The 16,357-nt window shown below is 40.3% G+C and overlaps 1 protein-coding gene across 2 annotated transcripts in view; it reads left to right on the forward strand.

Annotated features, from left to right (window-relative positions):
• Positions 1–16,357, forward strand: part of LOC121325155 (mastermind-like protein 3) — a 139,184-nt gene that overhangs the window by 72,146 nt on the left and 50,681 nt on the right. For both annotated transcript variants that reach the window (XM_041267475.1, XM_041267482.1), the window contains exon 2: positions 14,179–15,795. In XM_041267475.1, coding sequence (XP_041123409.1) covers positions 14,179–15,795 — 1,617 coding nt within the window. The remainder of the gene's footprint in view (positions 1–14,178; positions 15,796–16,357) is intronic.

Below are 16,357 nucleotides of genomic sequence, written 5' to 3' on the forward strand. Positions count from 1 at the left end.
TAGCCATTCAGTGACTTCTGCACTTGCAGTCTTTCCATCAGTATAATAATAAATTACTTTAAGCTCAATGTTCGCACACCCAGGGAGTCTTATTGAGCACCACAGTACTGGGCTGACTAAGGAAAGTTAACCACCTACACTCATGAATTTATTCTGCTGTGATTTTTAAGCTGTTCCTGCAAAACATTGAAATATTTTGACACATAGCTGTGCATGCAATGAATATTCGAGTTGAAGTAAGCGAACAGTACACACAGTCACTTATTGAAACACAGGCAAAATGTACTATATGGTAACGTTTATCTTGTGACGTGTGTGTGTTACGCTGGCTCTAATCTTTTGTTTTTGAAGCTTTGTTTAAGTTGCAGGGGTTCTGTATTGGAGGGTATGTACAATGTGTACTATTTGTGCAGTATGAATGCATTGTGTATGTTCTGCTACTGTATGTGACAAAACACCTCAAGTATTTCCCAATAAATAAGATTCTGTGAGTATTTGTCACACTATGCTGCAGTGGGAAAGAAACGTGGAGGCACTAAACAAGGGACAGTAGTACTGCATCAGCTGCTCCCAATTGTCACAGTTCATCTTGAGAAGTGGGATTGTGTCCTCTTGACCCAGGGTGGTAGCAAAACTGGGGGAACAAAAAGTTTTACTGCCTCATAAACTAATAATTGAAGATAAGAATTAAAAACATTTGAGAAATAAAATTAATATTAAAAAATAACAAACATTTCCAACACAGTTTTTACCTCCTTCTCCACTGACACTTGTGCAGACCAGTGTAATGCTGGTCAGGGACTCAAAGAGAAAGAATTGTTGCTCTGAAGGAGTGTCTCCTCCTATTTTACTGCTATTGACTGCTGGGAAGGGGGAGTGGGGGGGTGAGGGGTAGATGAAGTGAGGAGTTGATTTACAAAAGGCAGTATTGCACAACCTCTGCAGTGTCTCTCTCTCTCTCTCTCTCTCTCTCTCTCTCTCTCTCTCTCTCTCTCTCTCTCTCTCTCTCTCTCTCTCTCTCTCCCCCCCCCCCCCCCTCTCTGCACTACATAAAAAATGTAAAAAAAAAACATTGCACGCTTTCTAAACAAATGTTCCGCACAGATTACACTACAGCAGTATGCCACTGATTTGGTTTTATGAATCATTACTGTGTTTGGAAGTTCTGTTAAGAATGAGAATATGGCCCAGTATGTTTTCTTAAGTGCTGAGGAGATTTGACAAATTCAAAGGGGCCTGGGGAATCTCCACAGCGATGCCCCTGGAGTCTTCTTGACTGCAAGGCTGATGGAAGCCCCTGCTGATCTAGAAGCTAATCTGGGATTGGAGACCGCACACCTCTTGTTCTCTTTCTGTGTAAAGGTCCCTGCTGGCTTTAAACCCTTCCACTGCAGTGTCTAGATTTCCTCTCTCTTGTTTGTACTTGGAGAGCCACTCCAGTCTCTTTTTCACTCTGTCAGCAGCTCTGAAATTGCTGATGGTAAACATAGAGCGCACACACAAGTATGAAAGCCAACCGCAAAGTAAAAGGGAGCTGGAACTGAGTAAATAAGAGAGGGCTGACACGCACTGGAACTTGTTTGTGACACCCAACCAGCTCTATGGTGGGGAGGCAGTGTGACGTGTCTCATTCTCTCTGGAACTCCTGGTCGAGGCACCATTTGAATCTTTTGGCGTCTACTGTATAGCAGGTAATCCTGTAACACTTACCAACCCTTTACTGCCCAGGATATCTTCCCATGCCTATTTTCTCAATGTCAAATATATTGGACACTGGGCAACCAAGGGTTAGACTGGCAGGAATTGCATTTCATTTCACTTGCTGGAGGCATTGAGTAAAATGAATTGCCTTAACTAATTGTTTTAAATTGATTTATTTTTATTAGTTTATTATTTACAGTTTTATTCTCTCTCTCTCTCTCTCTCTCTCTCTCTCTCTCTCTCTCTCTCTCTCTCTCTCTCTCTCTCATATATATATATATATATATATATATATATATATATATATATATATATATAAAATCTATTCGTTTTCCTGTTCAGATACAGTGTATTCTGTCTAGTGTCGTTCTGAGAGCTGTTTCTCCAATATTGAGAGTATTTATAATGTCCTGTGTCACGGAGGGGGGGGCAAGGGTCTAATCACACAAATACAAATTGCCAAACCATTTAATTATTTGACAAGAAATAGTATGCCAAAGACCCCCTTGTTGTCATGGCCTGTGACGCTCAGATTAATCTTACAGGGTGTCAACGGTCGAAATTCAGCCTGACTCCAAGGAATTGCCTCCTTCACATTAGTCAAGAAAACTATTTATTTTTTAAAATGGAAATCCTATGTTGGGAATATATTAATAGCAAGCTGGTGGCAGATATGTCTTTTTAATAGAGATAATAAGTGACAGACAAAATAAAAAGATGGTTTTCATGTTTAAAATGAGCAGTTTAAGAGGCTATCTCTGGTATAGGCCTGTGCCTGCAGACCCTTGACGAATCTGCTTTGGGTATAACTTTCACACATTTTAATAGACGTGTCAGTTAGTATAAGCTGTCTGTTCAGCAGCGATGTTTGCACTTTGTAATTACATCTCTCCTGTGTAGTTTGTTTGTTTGTTCCACTCTCATTGGGTTATTTATTATTCATGCCATTTGTTAATCAAATTACTGCACATATGCAGAGGCTCAGTGGCTTATTTGGTAGAAATGAGGGCTAAATTCCATCCAAGATGCTGTTAAGAACATAAGGAATATGAAGAACAGGAAATGGCCATTTGGCGTGACAAGCTTGTCTTTTTGTTTTGATCTCCTCTGCACTTTCCTGCCCCCTCGCCACATTGCTCAATTCTAGAGAGTTCTCTCTTGAAACCTCTTAAAAGCATTTACTTCAGTGGCATTCAGTGGCAGATGTATACAGTGAGGGTCCTAAGCAAGACAACACTTGATTAACCAGGAGTGTGCAATTCATATTGCCTGACGCTATGTGTTAGAGACAACAAGTTTTGCAGTTATACTTTGCCCAACGGACAAGTAGTTTATTTATTTTTCCGTTCTGTTGCTAGAAAGACATTCCGGGTATATTCCTAGAGAGCCACGCAAGATTCTGAAAATTGAATTGCGGAAGTCGCCTACACACACACATTTTTAAATGTGTTTACGTCCCACCCCGTACCTAACTATTGGCATGAGGTACAGACCGCGTAGCTCCCAAATCACACTGTTAGATCACAGGAAGCGGGGCTGCTTGTTGTTCCCAGGGTCAATAAAATCAATACGGGAGGGAGGGCTTTTTCTTTTAGAGCCCCTAACGTATGGAATGCATTACCTCCATGTGTTAGGGAAGCTGGGTCTGCGGGGTTTTTTAAGTCTAAACAAAACACATTTTTATAAATGGAATTTTTATTTTAGTGGTTTTATTGCAACATAATTGCTAGGTTTTTAATGATTCTTTATTATTTGTATTTTATTGTGTTTTTATGTATTTATGTACAGTGCCTGGATGAAAGGCCTAAATAAATAAATAAAAATTGCACACCCCTATAAATTTTGACCATGCGATTTATCTACCCTGCATCAATTTACAGTTCACCAGTGTTGTGTGCTTTCGAAGAAGCAGGACTGCATGTTTAGCTGTGCAGCGGCTTCTCATTTTGGCTTGCCTGTTAGTATATTAAGCAAGCAGATTTGTGGTGTTACAGCAGTCTGTTTGATAAGGATTACCTCAGGGCCTTAAGTGCAAGTGAGGAGAGAGTCCTTACGTCTCGTCCAATCAAGTTTAATAGGATAGAGGTACCTCTCTGACAAAGTGGTATGAAATTAGCATCATGGAATCGGTGCCAGGCAGGCCGGCTTTCATTGTTTACTCATCGCAAGGGTTCCTACGCTGCTATGTATACTGACTGACTGACTTGATCCCTGCAAGGAGGAGGGCTTTGAAGTCATGCTGGCCCTAGCTGGAATGGCAGGAACACTGTCGACTAGACAACTCTGGCTTTAAAGCAACAACTGTTTTATTATAAACAGACCGTTCCAAATTGATCTTCATATTTTGTCTTTTGTCATTGACTTTTGGCATTGACAAAAGGTTTCTCATAACAGACACTTAGTAACGAGGGTTCAAACACGTTTGGGAGAAATATTTTTTGCCTATCAACCGAAGATCTGTATCCTTTTCCATCGTAGTATGAAGATGTAGTTTGATCCAATTTCTTTGGTTTTAAAGATCGTATTTGGAAATTGCTTGGAACTTCCTGCTTCTCCTTCAGTCCACATCAGTATATGTCTCTATTATCTTCTCTGATTTCTGTGTAATTAAGTTTGAAGCACACATTTTTAAAATTTTGTTTGTACTCTGCAATTTTGCTTTTATTGTTTTTCCATGATCCCCTTGTAAATGAGGCTTCATTCTCCATGGGTAAATCTCCTGGTTAAATAAATAAAGTAATTCAATAAATATAGGTTTAACAAGTACAATACCTTTTGAACCATTATGCAGTGATGGATAGTTCATGTGTTTAATCCATAGAGTAAGATCAAAACCAGTTTCCTCTTAATGTTATTTGTGAAACCAAGACAGACAAAAGAAGAAAAAAAAACGATACCATGGGAACTTGGTATGGTTAATTAAACAGTGTTCTTAAAGTCTATAAGATACACTTTAAATCTGGAATATCCAGTTTATATTTTCACATTTTCAGCATAGTTTTGAAGGAGACTCAATAACTACTGTCTGCTCATTATTGTAGGCCTGTCTGGACTTTTCTTCTAATGCTGTCCTGATTAGCCTAATTACTACACCCATGTTAAAGCCTGGAATTGACCAAACTGCTGCAGAGCCTAGTTTCCACCTCTTGCTTTTTACCAGGTCAGGGATGGGAAAGCCAACTCCCACTAAGTATGCCAAACTTTCTGTGGCATTTCATGGTAAAACCTGGAATAACAAACTGTCGTGTGAGGACTGTTTTGCAAAGACATTTTATATAACAAACATACAACATCCTTTGGCCAGTTAAGTTCAAAACCAAAATACTTTGACCTACAAGGAACCCCCTCCAGTAGGTTTTTTTTTTTGTTTGGTTTCTTTTGGCTTTGGCTTGTGTGTGCGCATGCCTTTTGGCCCCACCCACCCCCTCGCAGCACAGCTGCTTTATCCAGCACATGTGGTCAGGAGTGTGCGAGACCAGCATTTCTCATATCCGTCAAATGTAGGGTGTGAGGATCAGATTACTGAAGTTGCATTGCTGTGTCGTCTGCAGGAATGCCCAAGAAGTCTGCACCCTAATACAGCGATCTAGCCCTCACTCGAAGAACCATAGCTTTCTGCTTGTAAGTGTGATGACAGTGTGGCCTAGTGGTAAGGGCAGAGAGAGACTGATGCAGCATCCAGGATTCTAACTTTTAATTGATTTTGTAATTCCCAAGCTGAAAGCCTATGCACTGTATACGAAAGACAAACTGGTAGAGTTCAGTTTATAAAACATTTTAGCAAGACAGTTTGGATGAGTAGTGGTTTGACAGTGCAATGGGATATTAAAGGAGAGCTAACCAGTGACGTTTAAATACATTTACTACCATACTTTTTTTTTTTTTTTTTTTACTGATACCTCTAATATTATGCAGAGAATCATTTTGGTTCTGTGCTTGTGTACATTCAGGATATGGGAATATTTCAAATAGGCGACTGGATGGTCCATTCCCATTATTTGTGTTCCAGTTTGGAGCACACCTTCCTGCATTGTAATGAAAACTTGGTGTTACACATTAAATTTTATATAGCCAACTGATTCTTAGAGGAACATTTTCTAGATTTTATAATGTAAAAACTCATAGGGAGTCCTGAATATTGGTACTTGCCTGTTATGTAGGCCACGTGGTTTGCTTGCAGCTAGACTATTGGTGTGCTTGAACTACAAGTAGTGCAGGATCAGGAAACAACTTTTCAGCTGTAGTGTTCCATTTGAAATATATTCAAATATGTTCAAAAAAACAAGGACCACAACATCTTAGTTTGTTCCAGATGGTGAGTCATGTTAATTGTGTAGCTTTTGGAAAGGAGGGAACCCTAGTCTGATGAATACAGGATGTAGTCTCTCAGAAAGGGCAATTCAATAAGGACCTTCCAACCCCATGGAGGAAGGTCCATCCAGGCCAGGGCTTAGCTCACACTACTATATAGTAATCTCTCTGTAGATAGACTCTATACCACTGTGGTTTGCAGCTGTTTCTAAAGGGAATTTGTCTTATTGCTTGTGCTGTGGGGCTGTAATCCAATAACTCTGATGTTCAGTGTGGTTTCCTTTCTGCACTGTCACAACGCAGGAGTTTAAACCAGCGCTGAGACAGGGACGTGAGTAGGTCCAGCGGAGAGGCCAGTGGCTGCTCTCTGGGTAATGGGGAAGGAGCAAAATACCATTTGTTTTGCAATACATCCAGCTGGTAGCTGACCAGGAGCAGCAGTAGTCAAGGGGAAGACCACAGATTCTCCAGAGACTTCAATTGGGAGCATCGTGGAGCAGACAGAGAGAAAAACAGAGCCTCTAATTTTTTAGTTTTTCAATACATATGTACCTACCATACAATACTTATAGTATTAAAGAAAACTAAAGGAAAAACTGAAAATAATTCAAACAGAATACGCAATGTGTTCCTTTGACTAAATCATCATGAGATACATTTTAAACAATTAAAATTCTGATGGCACTCAAATACCAATACCACTCGGATTATGAGGTGACCTTTGACCTTGGCCAAAATTAAATTTTAATTGTGTGTTCTTATCACTAGGGTTGGGGTCATTTCCTGATTTTCAATTCCAATTCTTATTTAAAATCAATTCCAATTCCTTCAAAAGAAATTGGAATTTATATTTGAGACATTAATAATAGTTGTGATTTGTTCAGCTGCTTTTATTTGAGGCCTATTTAATTGACTAACAGGGACTTCAATTTAAGTAATTTACTGCCATTGTGAGAAGCTCATTTTAACAGAATGCAGTGAATCGCAATTTTGATCAATGGTGTGTGGGAATTGAATAAAGGGTAATAGGAATTGATTTTAAAAAGGAATTGGGGAAATAGAATTTGAATTGAAAAACAGGACTTGACCCCAACCCTGCTTATCACTCAGGAAGGTGCTCATTTTTTATCCAGAACTTTACAATATCTATTAGTTTAACCAGTCATGGTGTCATTAAGCTCATAGCTTCTCGCAAGGTGCTTGCATTAAAGCTTGTTTACACATAAAGGTGACAGACGATTTGTGCACAATAATTTTCTTGTGCACGCAACAGAATAAACAGATCTCATTGGCTTCCCAGTTTGTTTAACCGGATTGTTTTTGCTACTGCCTGCTGCTCCAGTTAAAAGTTAACTTCATCAAAAATATACTCTAAAGTGGTGTTTTCAAGGCTAATACAGTAGGTGAACAGCCTTGTTAAATTTGAAAAAATAAAGTACTTAAAACCGGCTGGGATACTACACCTTTTTAACTAAAATTGAAATGAAATGAACACGTCTTTGTTTTGGTTGCACAGCGCTCTGGAGTCTGCAGTAAGGGTTATTTGTGTTGTAAATAAGAGGTGTGGTGCTGCGGTGTGAACAAGAAAAACAGTGGTAGCAAGGAAGGACCCTGCCCCAGCGTTAGAGTGCGCTCAAACACAATTCGTGTTAGAAATTAAAGGAAAAGATACTGCACAGCTTGATGTGGTTAAGAAACAAATCCTGATGTGTCTTTGTCATTTCTTTTATCCCCTCATCACCAATACCCAGAAAACCTGTGGTATGTATTGAAAAACAATTTACAGACTCTTTCAATGGCAGCCTTCGTAATGGTTTAATCTTAATTATGTTTGTTTGTTTTTTCAGCCCTAGGCCTCTTCAGGGCAGTCCCAGTCAGTGTTATCTTGGTTCTCAGTTGAGGCGAGCACATTTATTTCACCGTGCCACCTATCTTCCACTGTTTGTTTGCTTTCATCTTCAAAGGTTCTATGTAGTTTCAACTGTTTTGTTTGGTCAGATGGTCAACCCTTCAGATGGCATTTTTTAAAATGTTTTCAGTAAAACTCTTTTTTCTTTGTAATCTGTGTCGTAATTGCATAGGTATAAAAATGAAACCAAAGGCTTAGACATGGTGGTAGATACTAACATTAATATGACGTGGTTGGGCTTTATGCTTTTGTGAGTCCAGGTTAAGAGTAGACGGGTCTTTTGTGGGTTTTTGTGTGTGGTGTTTTTTTTTTTTTTTTTTTACAGCTAGGAAGATTAGACCGCAATATTTAGCTTGGAGAAGCCATATAGGATTGAATTGTATTCCAGGCTTTGCTATAGTCAGGGTATGAATTCAAAATCCAGTGGACTGTCCTCTTGTAAAGCAGCTGTGATCTGAATAAACTTGTCACACCATGGTCTTCCCACACACTCCCCCAAAACACAAAGCAGATCGATTCTGGCCTGCCCACGGCAAGCCAGGCTGCAGTTAAGCCTTGTGGCTTCCACGTGAGCCTGAGCCAAATCAGATTTTCCCTTTAGTCTTTCAATCAGACTTTTTTCTTTTTTCTTTTTCTTTTTTTCAAGGGCTTAGGCGGTACACATGGGACTGTGTAGTAATTGCTTTCCCGCTCTGAACTGCTGATACCTTTATTGGATTGGCATAGGGTTTCAGGGACTGTGTTTAACATGCAGTCACCCACTGCAATGCAAACAGAGCTTGTGTTTAAACATCCGCCCATTAAGGCAGGAGCCAGGGAGCGCCGGGGCACTTGGACAAGAAGAGGGGGTGGGGGGTGGGGGGGTTGTTTAAGCAGCGTTTAGCAGCAGCTTCCTCAGTGTCAGCAATTGCTTTCCCTCTTCCCACCCCTCCGCTTTAGCAGCAGGGGAATAGGGAGGGCTGACTGGCAGTGCTGTGGAGCCTAGACACGTGCAGAGCTCATTAATATCTCATTACATTAGTATTACAAGTGGTCTTGCTAATACTGCAGGCGTGTATTCCCAGCAGACTGACATTAACACTTCCTGTGCTTTAACACATGGCGGAGAATTTGTTGAAAGGTTGAGTTGTGTTTTATTTTTATTCGGGGGGGGGGCAGGCGGCTTAGCGGGCAGCCTGGCAGAACTGTGCTGAGTAACTGCCTGCCGCAGTGCCAGGGTTAGTGGTTTGAGCGATTTGTGTACTGAGCTGTGAAATACAGGGGGACTAAACTGGGGTGCTGCATTAGCTCAACTCAGTCAACAGAGCATCTGGATTGAAATTGGGAAGTCAGAATTATTAAATATTTCCAAGTGTTCCCTGGATGTGTGTAGTTTCTCTCTCTCTCTCTCTCTCTCTCTCTCTCTCTCTCTCTCTCTCTATATATATATATATATATATATATATATATATATATATATATATATATATATATATAGACACACACACACATACACTGTAGTGTGTACATATTATGTATTCTGTATATTTTTAATTTTTATATTTTTTTAGTCAATGTGTACAAATACAAATGAATACAGACAACTAATTACTGAATACCAAATCCACATTGGGACAATCGCTCACTTAATATTGTAAACCACCTTCCAGTCAGGAGCATAAGCAACTGAGGGGAGCAAAAGTTTGAGGGGAATACAATAAGAATTGAACTCTTTCATTTGAGTCTGCACACTAGTATTACATCTTCTTGGCGCGTAATCTAGTGCTAGTAGCTGAGGCCCGTCCACCATGTGTTTGGAAGCAGACGGCGGGGACATTGAAGATCAGCCCCAGTAGACCACAGGATGGCATGGGGTGTTGACTGATAGTAGTTCCTGTTGATAATCAAGGCACAAGGACCATTTGCAGCTTTGTCTGTGAAAAGCAGAATTTTCTAACGCTCACTTAATGTAGCTCGGCTTGATACTCTACAGGCCAGCTGAATCTAGTTTTGAAGCAAATAGAAAGACAAGAAGGGCAGTGAATTGTACGATCTAGTGTGCATTTTGTTCTTGAGAGAGTGCCAACTTGTGACATTCTCAGAAATCCACACCGGATCCCTGTTTACCCTGGATAGCCCAGTGTCTGGTGCATTCTTTGTCCGTTCTGTTTACACAGCAACAAAAGCAAGCGCTGTTTTCGCAAGCACACAGGAGTTGCATTTAATTTGGACTGTCCACTGACACATGCTTTAGCACACATAAATGCGTGCGAGAAAGAGAGAGAAGAGCCATAGAGATAGAGGGGGAAGGGACGTGCCTGTTATCTTAAGCTTCGGTCTGTAGTCTTGTGTGTGTAAAATACATGACCTTCTCTTTCCTTATCCTGCTTTCACTAAGCTGAGTTTACAGCAGTACGGTATTGCATAGAAAAGAGTGTGACTGTTTTGGCAGAACTGTAAACACCAAATCTAGTCTGATGCAGGAAAGGTTAAAGGGCACACATTCTGTGTCTGGGGGAGACTGGCAGTATCACCCCTGTCTTGCCCTTTTTTTCACACAGAACTCAGAAGCTCGGAGATTAGTACACTACTCTATGGCTGTAAGGGCTAAAACGTAGACTGCTGTTAACACGCTGGGGTTTGGGGGGACTGCAGCAATGGAAGGAATTGAGCAACCCCTTTTGTTTTTGGCTCAATCAATTGTTTTTCGGTTTCAGTTATACTAATGTTATTATTTGTCTATTTCAACCCCCACATTAGGTCATCAAATATAATCAAAATGGGCATGTATTTAAGTATAAGATACATTCTCACCATGTGAGTTACACAGCTATTTTTTTGCTCTTAATCTGGAGTACTTTTCTCCTCCTCAGAATGTGATCCACTTGTGCTGAAATTACCATATTGGGCCCAAAATATAAAGGGGGCTGGAAAGTTACTTGCCCACTTTGCATTGTTGCTGCTGCTTTTTAAAAAAAAAAAAAAAAAAAAAAGGCAAAATGAAGGACACCATCATCAAGGTGCTGGGTGCCCCTGTGGAAGTGCTGTCGTCTTTAATATTCATATTAAGATAGGTGGAGACCATATTGTTTCTTAAGCAGTAAAGCATATTTGCCATGACCTATATAGTGACTTCTATGTAATCCTAGAAGTTTGTTTTGCCATTTTCTGGTGCCTCACCCTGGTACTGTTTGTTTTCTCATCTTGCCTAAAAAAATTTAGATGGGGCTGAGCAGGACACTTGTACAACACAGTTTAGTTTCTGTTGGGCAACATAGCGGTTTTGAGTCCATGGAGATTAAAACCAAATTGGGCTTCTCACACACATCTTTATTAAAATGTAGTTGTAGTATACAAGAGTACAAGAGTGGAGGTGAACAAACGTGCAATAGTCTAACCCTAACCCTATGGCTTTACAGATATCTAGAGAACCATTCATCCAGTTTTGATGAAACTTGCTTAATGCATTCTTTAGAACACTATATAGTATATCAAAATCTGGGGGTATGGAAGTTATCTGTTTCTTAGCTACACAAGTTATTGAGATTTGTCATCTGAGGCATCTTTTTGTCAACATGCAATCACTTTATTGACACTATTCAAGTGTTTATTCTACTCTTTTTTTCACACCAAAATAACCATCTTTTTAAACACTGCTTTTCAACGAAGTCTGTTCCTCTGTGTTTTATGTTTTTGGTTACATCTTGAACTACTCTTGTAAATGTGAGGAATCTTGCATTGGACATCTATAGCACAAGTATTTGACGGTTTCATAATCTGCTATTGAAAGCTATAACTAGGGAACCACTGGCACTTAATAATTCCACAGTTGTCATGATGACCAACTGTCACAATTCTGACATGATAGGCTATAGAAGGCTCACGTGATTCTATTCCACATGTCTATGGTGATGAAAAAAGATGACAGATGCGTGAAACTAAAGAAACATTTTTTACACCAGTGCATTACATGATTTTTATTTTAAAGAGAAGTGACAGGTGTCCAGATCTGAATTTTTTCAGATGTAGTTTATTGTAGCACTGATTCAACACTTTTTTAATTGTTTCCCTTAAAACCTTTTGCCTTAAAGCAAAATTTATTCAAAAAGGGGTCTCTTTTACAAACCACAAATGTATTTTAATGTAGTGAATTTTTTAGTTTTTTACATTAGTTTTTATTATTTACAGTAGTCGTTTCAGTTAAATTGTAGAATCAGCTATATATATATAAAATAGTAAACACCAGTGGAAAAAATTATTTTCTGTGAGAAATCCAGGAAGAAAGCACGCCTTGTACTTGAACCAATCCCTGTCCAGTAAAAAAAATAAAAAATAATCTGAAAATATTCATGCAGACATTGTAATCAGTTGGTTACATGGTAGTATCGGACCAAATAATCAGGTTTGGGTTTTAAAGTATTCAGAGTGAAAAAACTGACATGTAATTGCTTTAGTGCTATCGGTCATTTCCTGTGCATTACTGGCATAGCTGTCCACTGAAATGGGGGGGAAGGGCCATGCGCAACAATAGATCAGGAGGTTGCTATAACAACGGAACCTTAGTGGTCCTCTTCTCCCTGACAAATGAATTGCTGCTGTTGGTGGGATATGGAGCAAAGACAGATTAAACATATGAAAGCTACTCTGACAATCTGAAGGGCTCTGCAGCAGATTAGATACTGTGCCTGTTTGTCTGTGCTACACCAAGTCAGAAACCTGTGAGATTTAATTAATATTTATATATATATATATTTATATATATATATTTATTATATCATATCTAATATATATATTTATAATATAATAAATAAAAATAGAAAAATTTTTCTGCGAGGACCCCATTGTGGTTGTGGGCCTTTCTTTAAAATAATGTCTAGTTTCTACAGTTTCATTTAAATTTATACCTTGAATATCTATAGTATTACTGTATAGAAAAACTGAAAATTCTATTAATGAAAAAAATCTATCTTAATGCCACCTCTTAATACAAACATTTGAGGGATTACCTTATTTTCTGTTGATTTTAAAGATGAGTGACAAATAAATGTGAATTTTTGTGGAAAGGAAACACCAACGGCATTACTGTGCCTCATACTGTGTGAAGATAACAAACGTACTGTGCTCTGCATAGGAAATACTATTGCATGCTTGAATCGATCTGTTTCCAACATGGATAGACCACTTTATACACAGAAAACAATTAAAAGTGAAGCGCATCTATTTATCTTGGAATTAATTATTATTTATTTTTAAATTTTTTGTTTCGTTGTTTTTTTTTTTTTTTTTTTTTTTTTGGAAAGGAGCCATAAATTGAAAGTAACACCCGTCTTTTAATGTTGAAGTCTGGAGTGTAATTAACAAAGGGCAATACAGAGATCTGTAGTTAATGAAGCTGCCCCGTTAGTATTCAAGCAATGTCAGTTGGTACTAACTACTGGATGTAGGGAGATTCTGGTCAGTAGTTTTTCTCCAACAGTGTGTGCTTTTTATATTAAATTACTGTCTAACTATAAGTATAGGTTACGATGTGGGCGATGTTAAAACTATTGTTGAATGCTCAAGTTTTGCTGTATTTCAGGTATACAGTCTTTCTTTACAATGCAGTGTAAGCTTTAGGACAGGTTCTGCACAAGCTAATATCTCCTATGTCAGCCTCGTCTCTTCAGCTTCTACCAGAGGTGTCAATTCAGAGTTGCACATCTGCTGTTAAAACTAACCTTGGATGCAAAATGATAATGTCATAGTCCATGTGGGCTTTTCAAACTGAATTCTTAATGTAGTTGGTTGCTTTGAGAACAATAGCTGGTTCGTTTGATTGCCTTGCAAAGGTTTTAGATTGGTCATTCACACTTCAGTGTGGATACATAGCAAACTGTGTTTAATTATTAAAATAAATTACAAAAGAGGTTCTAATGTAATAAATGCTTGTTGATGTGGAGAGAATGAAAATCTATGAAGATTCCTGCACTGCTTCTAAAGTAACATGGTAATGCTGGTAATGGAAAATAATCAGCTGTAAGGATTGTGGGTAAAACATAAATACTATACAAAAATGTGATGGAAGGTTGCCATATCATGAGCCACACTGCCAAGCTTGTACTTGAAAATAACTGCAAAACACCTTTTTATTACTGTAAAAAAAAAAAAAAAAGAGATGGTATAAATAAATAGAATGTCTGTGTTGGGCTTCATATCTGTAGGCCCCCACCCAGGTGACAATGTATAATGTATGAATGAAAAAGTGACTTCTAATTCCCATCTGTTGTCTTTTCTTTCAGCTACAAGAAACTGTGAAAAGAAAACTGGATAGTGCACGGTCACCTCTGAACGGAGAGCAGAACGGCATTTGCGATGGGAATTTTTCACCAAATACCAAGAGGCTACGGAAGGAAGGGCCTGGCAGTGGGATGGACTCGTTGGCTGGTTTACCTAACAGCTTGCCACCAGTGCCCTCTGTCTCGCCTCTCCATCAAATGGATATCAAACCCACGCTGCCCATACAGAACAGTGGCGGCGGCAATAACCACGTTCCCGGCCGGCCGGATGACCTGGGCAAAAACGGTGGGTTGACGGACATAAAGCTGCAGGTCAATGGCACCTTGGACTTGGATGATGGCTTCAATCTCCTGCAGAGCAAGGACATGAAGCAGGAGCCCCTGGATGATACGACAGGGATCGAGTCTTCAGATACTTCGCTCTCAAACCACAACAAGCTCTTCTCGGACATCAATCTCAATGACCAGGAGTGGCAGGAGCTCATTGATGAGCTGGCCAACACAGTGCCGGAGGATGACATGCATGACTTGTTCAACGAGGACTTTGAGGAGAAGAAGGAGGCAGAGTTTACCAGGCCGGCCGCCCAAACCCCTCTCCCCCAGGAACCTCCTCCTCCTATCCCTCCCCCACCTCCCCAGAACATTAAGAATGACCCCGCTCGCTCACCCTTCAGCATGCCTATTGGTTCCCCACAGGTGAGGCCTTCCTCTTCAGGTCCCCAGTTCACCACGGCTTCCAACAGTACCCCCCCACATCAGCAGCCCCCCCCTGCATCGATGGCAGTAGGTTCACCAGCCAACTGTGTGGCCCGGTCTCCACAGACTCCCAACCAAGCAACCAGGCCTGGAAATGGCTTTCTGATGAACCAAGGGCCTGGTGTGGTGACGGGTCCTAGTTCCAGTGCGGTGGCGGCAGCAGCATCTGGCCAGGGGGGTGGTCCAGTTCCATCCACTCCAGACTTGTCTCCCGCTGAACAGTTGAAACAAATGGCGGCCCAGCAGCAGCAAAGGGCGAAACTAATCCAGCAGAAACAACACCAACAGCAGCAGCAGCAGCAGCAGCAGACTCCAGCACCTAACTGGTCGCCCGTCGGCCCTCCAACCAGTCCGTACGGGGGGGCGTTCAACCCTGACAAACCAAATAGCCCAATGATGTACCCGCAAGCCTTTAACAACCAAAACCCTATGGTGCCTCCCATGGTGAGCAACCCTCAGAAGGCCACTATGAATAACTACCTCCCTCAGAGCCACATGAACATGATCAACCAGCAGCCAAACAGCATGGGCCAAAACACTATGAGCAAACAGCAAGCCGCCATGCTGTCATACAGCAACACTAAACCCCTAACCCATTTCAGTGCTGTGGACCACATGGGCCAAAGGATGACGCCTCCCATGGCCAACCCTAATAAAAATCCCATGATGCCATACATGCAGCAGCAACAGGCAGTCCAGCAGCAGCAGCAGCAGCAGCAGCAACAGGTCCCCCCTCAAGCCCAAATACAAATGTCAACTCCAGCTTCCCACTTGAGCGAAGAGCAGAAGCGCATCCTTCTCTTGAAACATAAAGGACTACTGAATCAGAGCATGTCTTACAGTGCAATGCAGCCTCACAATCAGGTAAGTGCAGATGTTGTACTTCTGTGGGTTTGACTCCCCCCTCTCTCTCTGTGGTTTTCAAAGAAAACAAATTGAAATGTGTAATGCACTGGGCTGTATTACATATAAGTGGTATTGGTGTGGGTTAAAGGGCATGGTTTGAACTTTAGTCTGAAATATATTGCATTGATTTATTTCATTCAAAGTACTGTGGCTCAGAAATATGGACACACACAAGTTATTCTGGATTTGTTCTCTTACGTAGTTTAAGTTCTAGATTATTGTCAGCAGTCCATGTACAAAAGACTGTGAATTGTATCTAATGAGTGGTATCATTCTGCCGCATGCATCTTTATATAGAAAATTGGCATGAAAATGCAGAGCTAGGGTTGGTTGTTGCATTAACAGCAAGGAAAGGTTATAAATTATGTACGACCTAACTTCTTAATGGGTTGTCCTTACATGATTATCATTTTACGGGCTCATAACAGATCCTCGGTTAACCACAGATCTCTTATCTGAATTTGGGTATATTGGGTAAAAGGCACACAGTATATTTTGAAGGGATCCCATTTTCTGTGTC

Source organism: Polyodon spathula, chromosome 1 (genome assembly GCF_017654505.1).
Source record: "Polyodon spathula isolate WHYD16114869_AA chromosome 1, ASM1765450v1, whole genome shotgun sequence".
NCBI classification, from domain to species: domain Eukaryota; kingdom Metazoa; phylum Chordata; class Actinopteri; order Acipenseriformes; family Polyodontidae; genus Polyodon; species Polyodon spathula.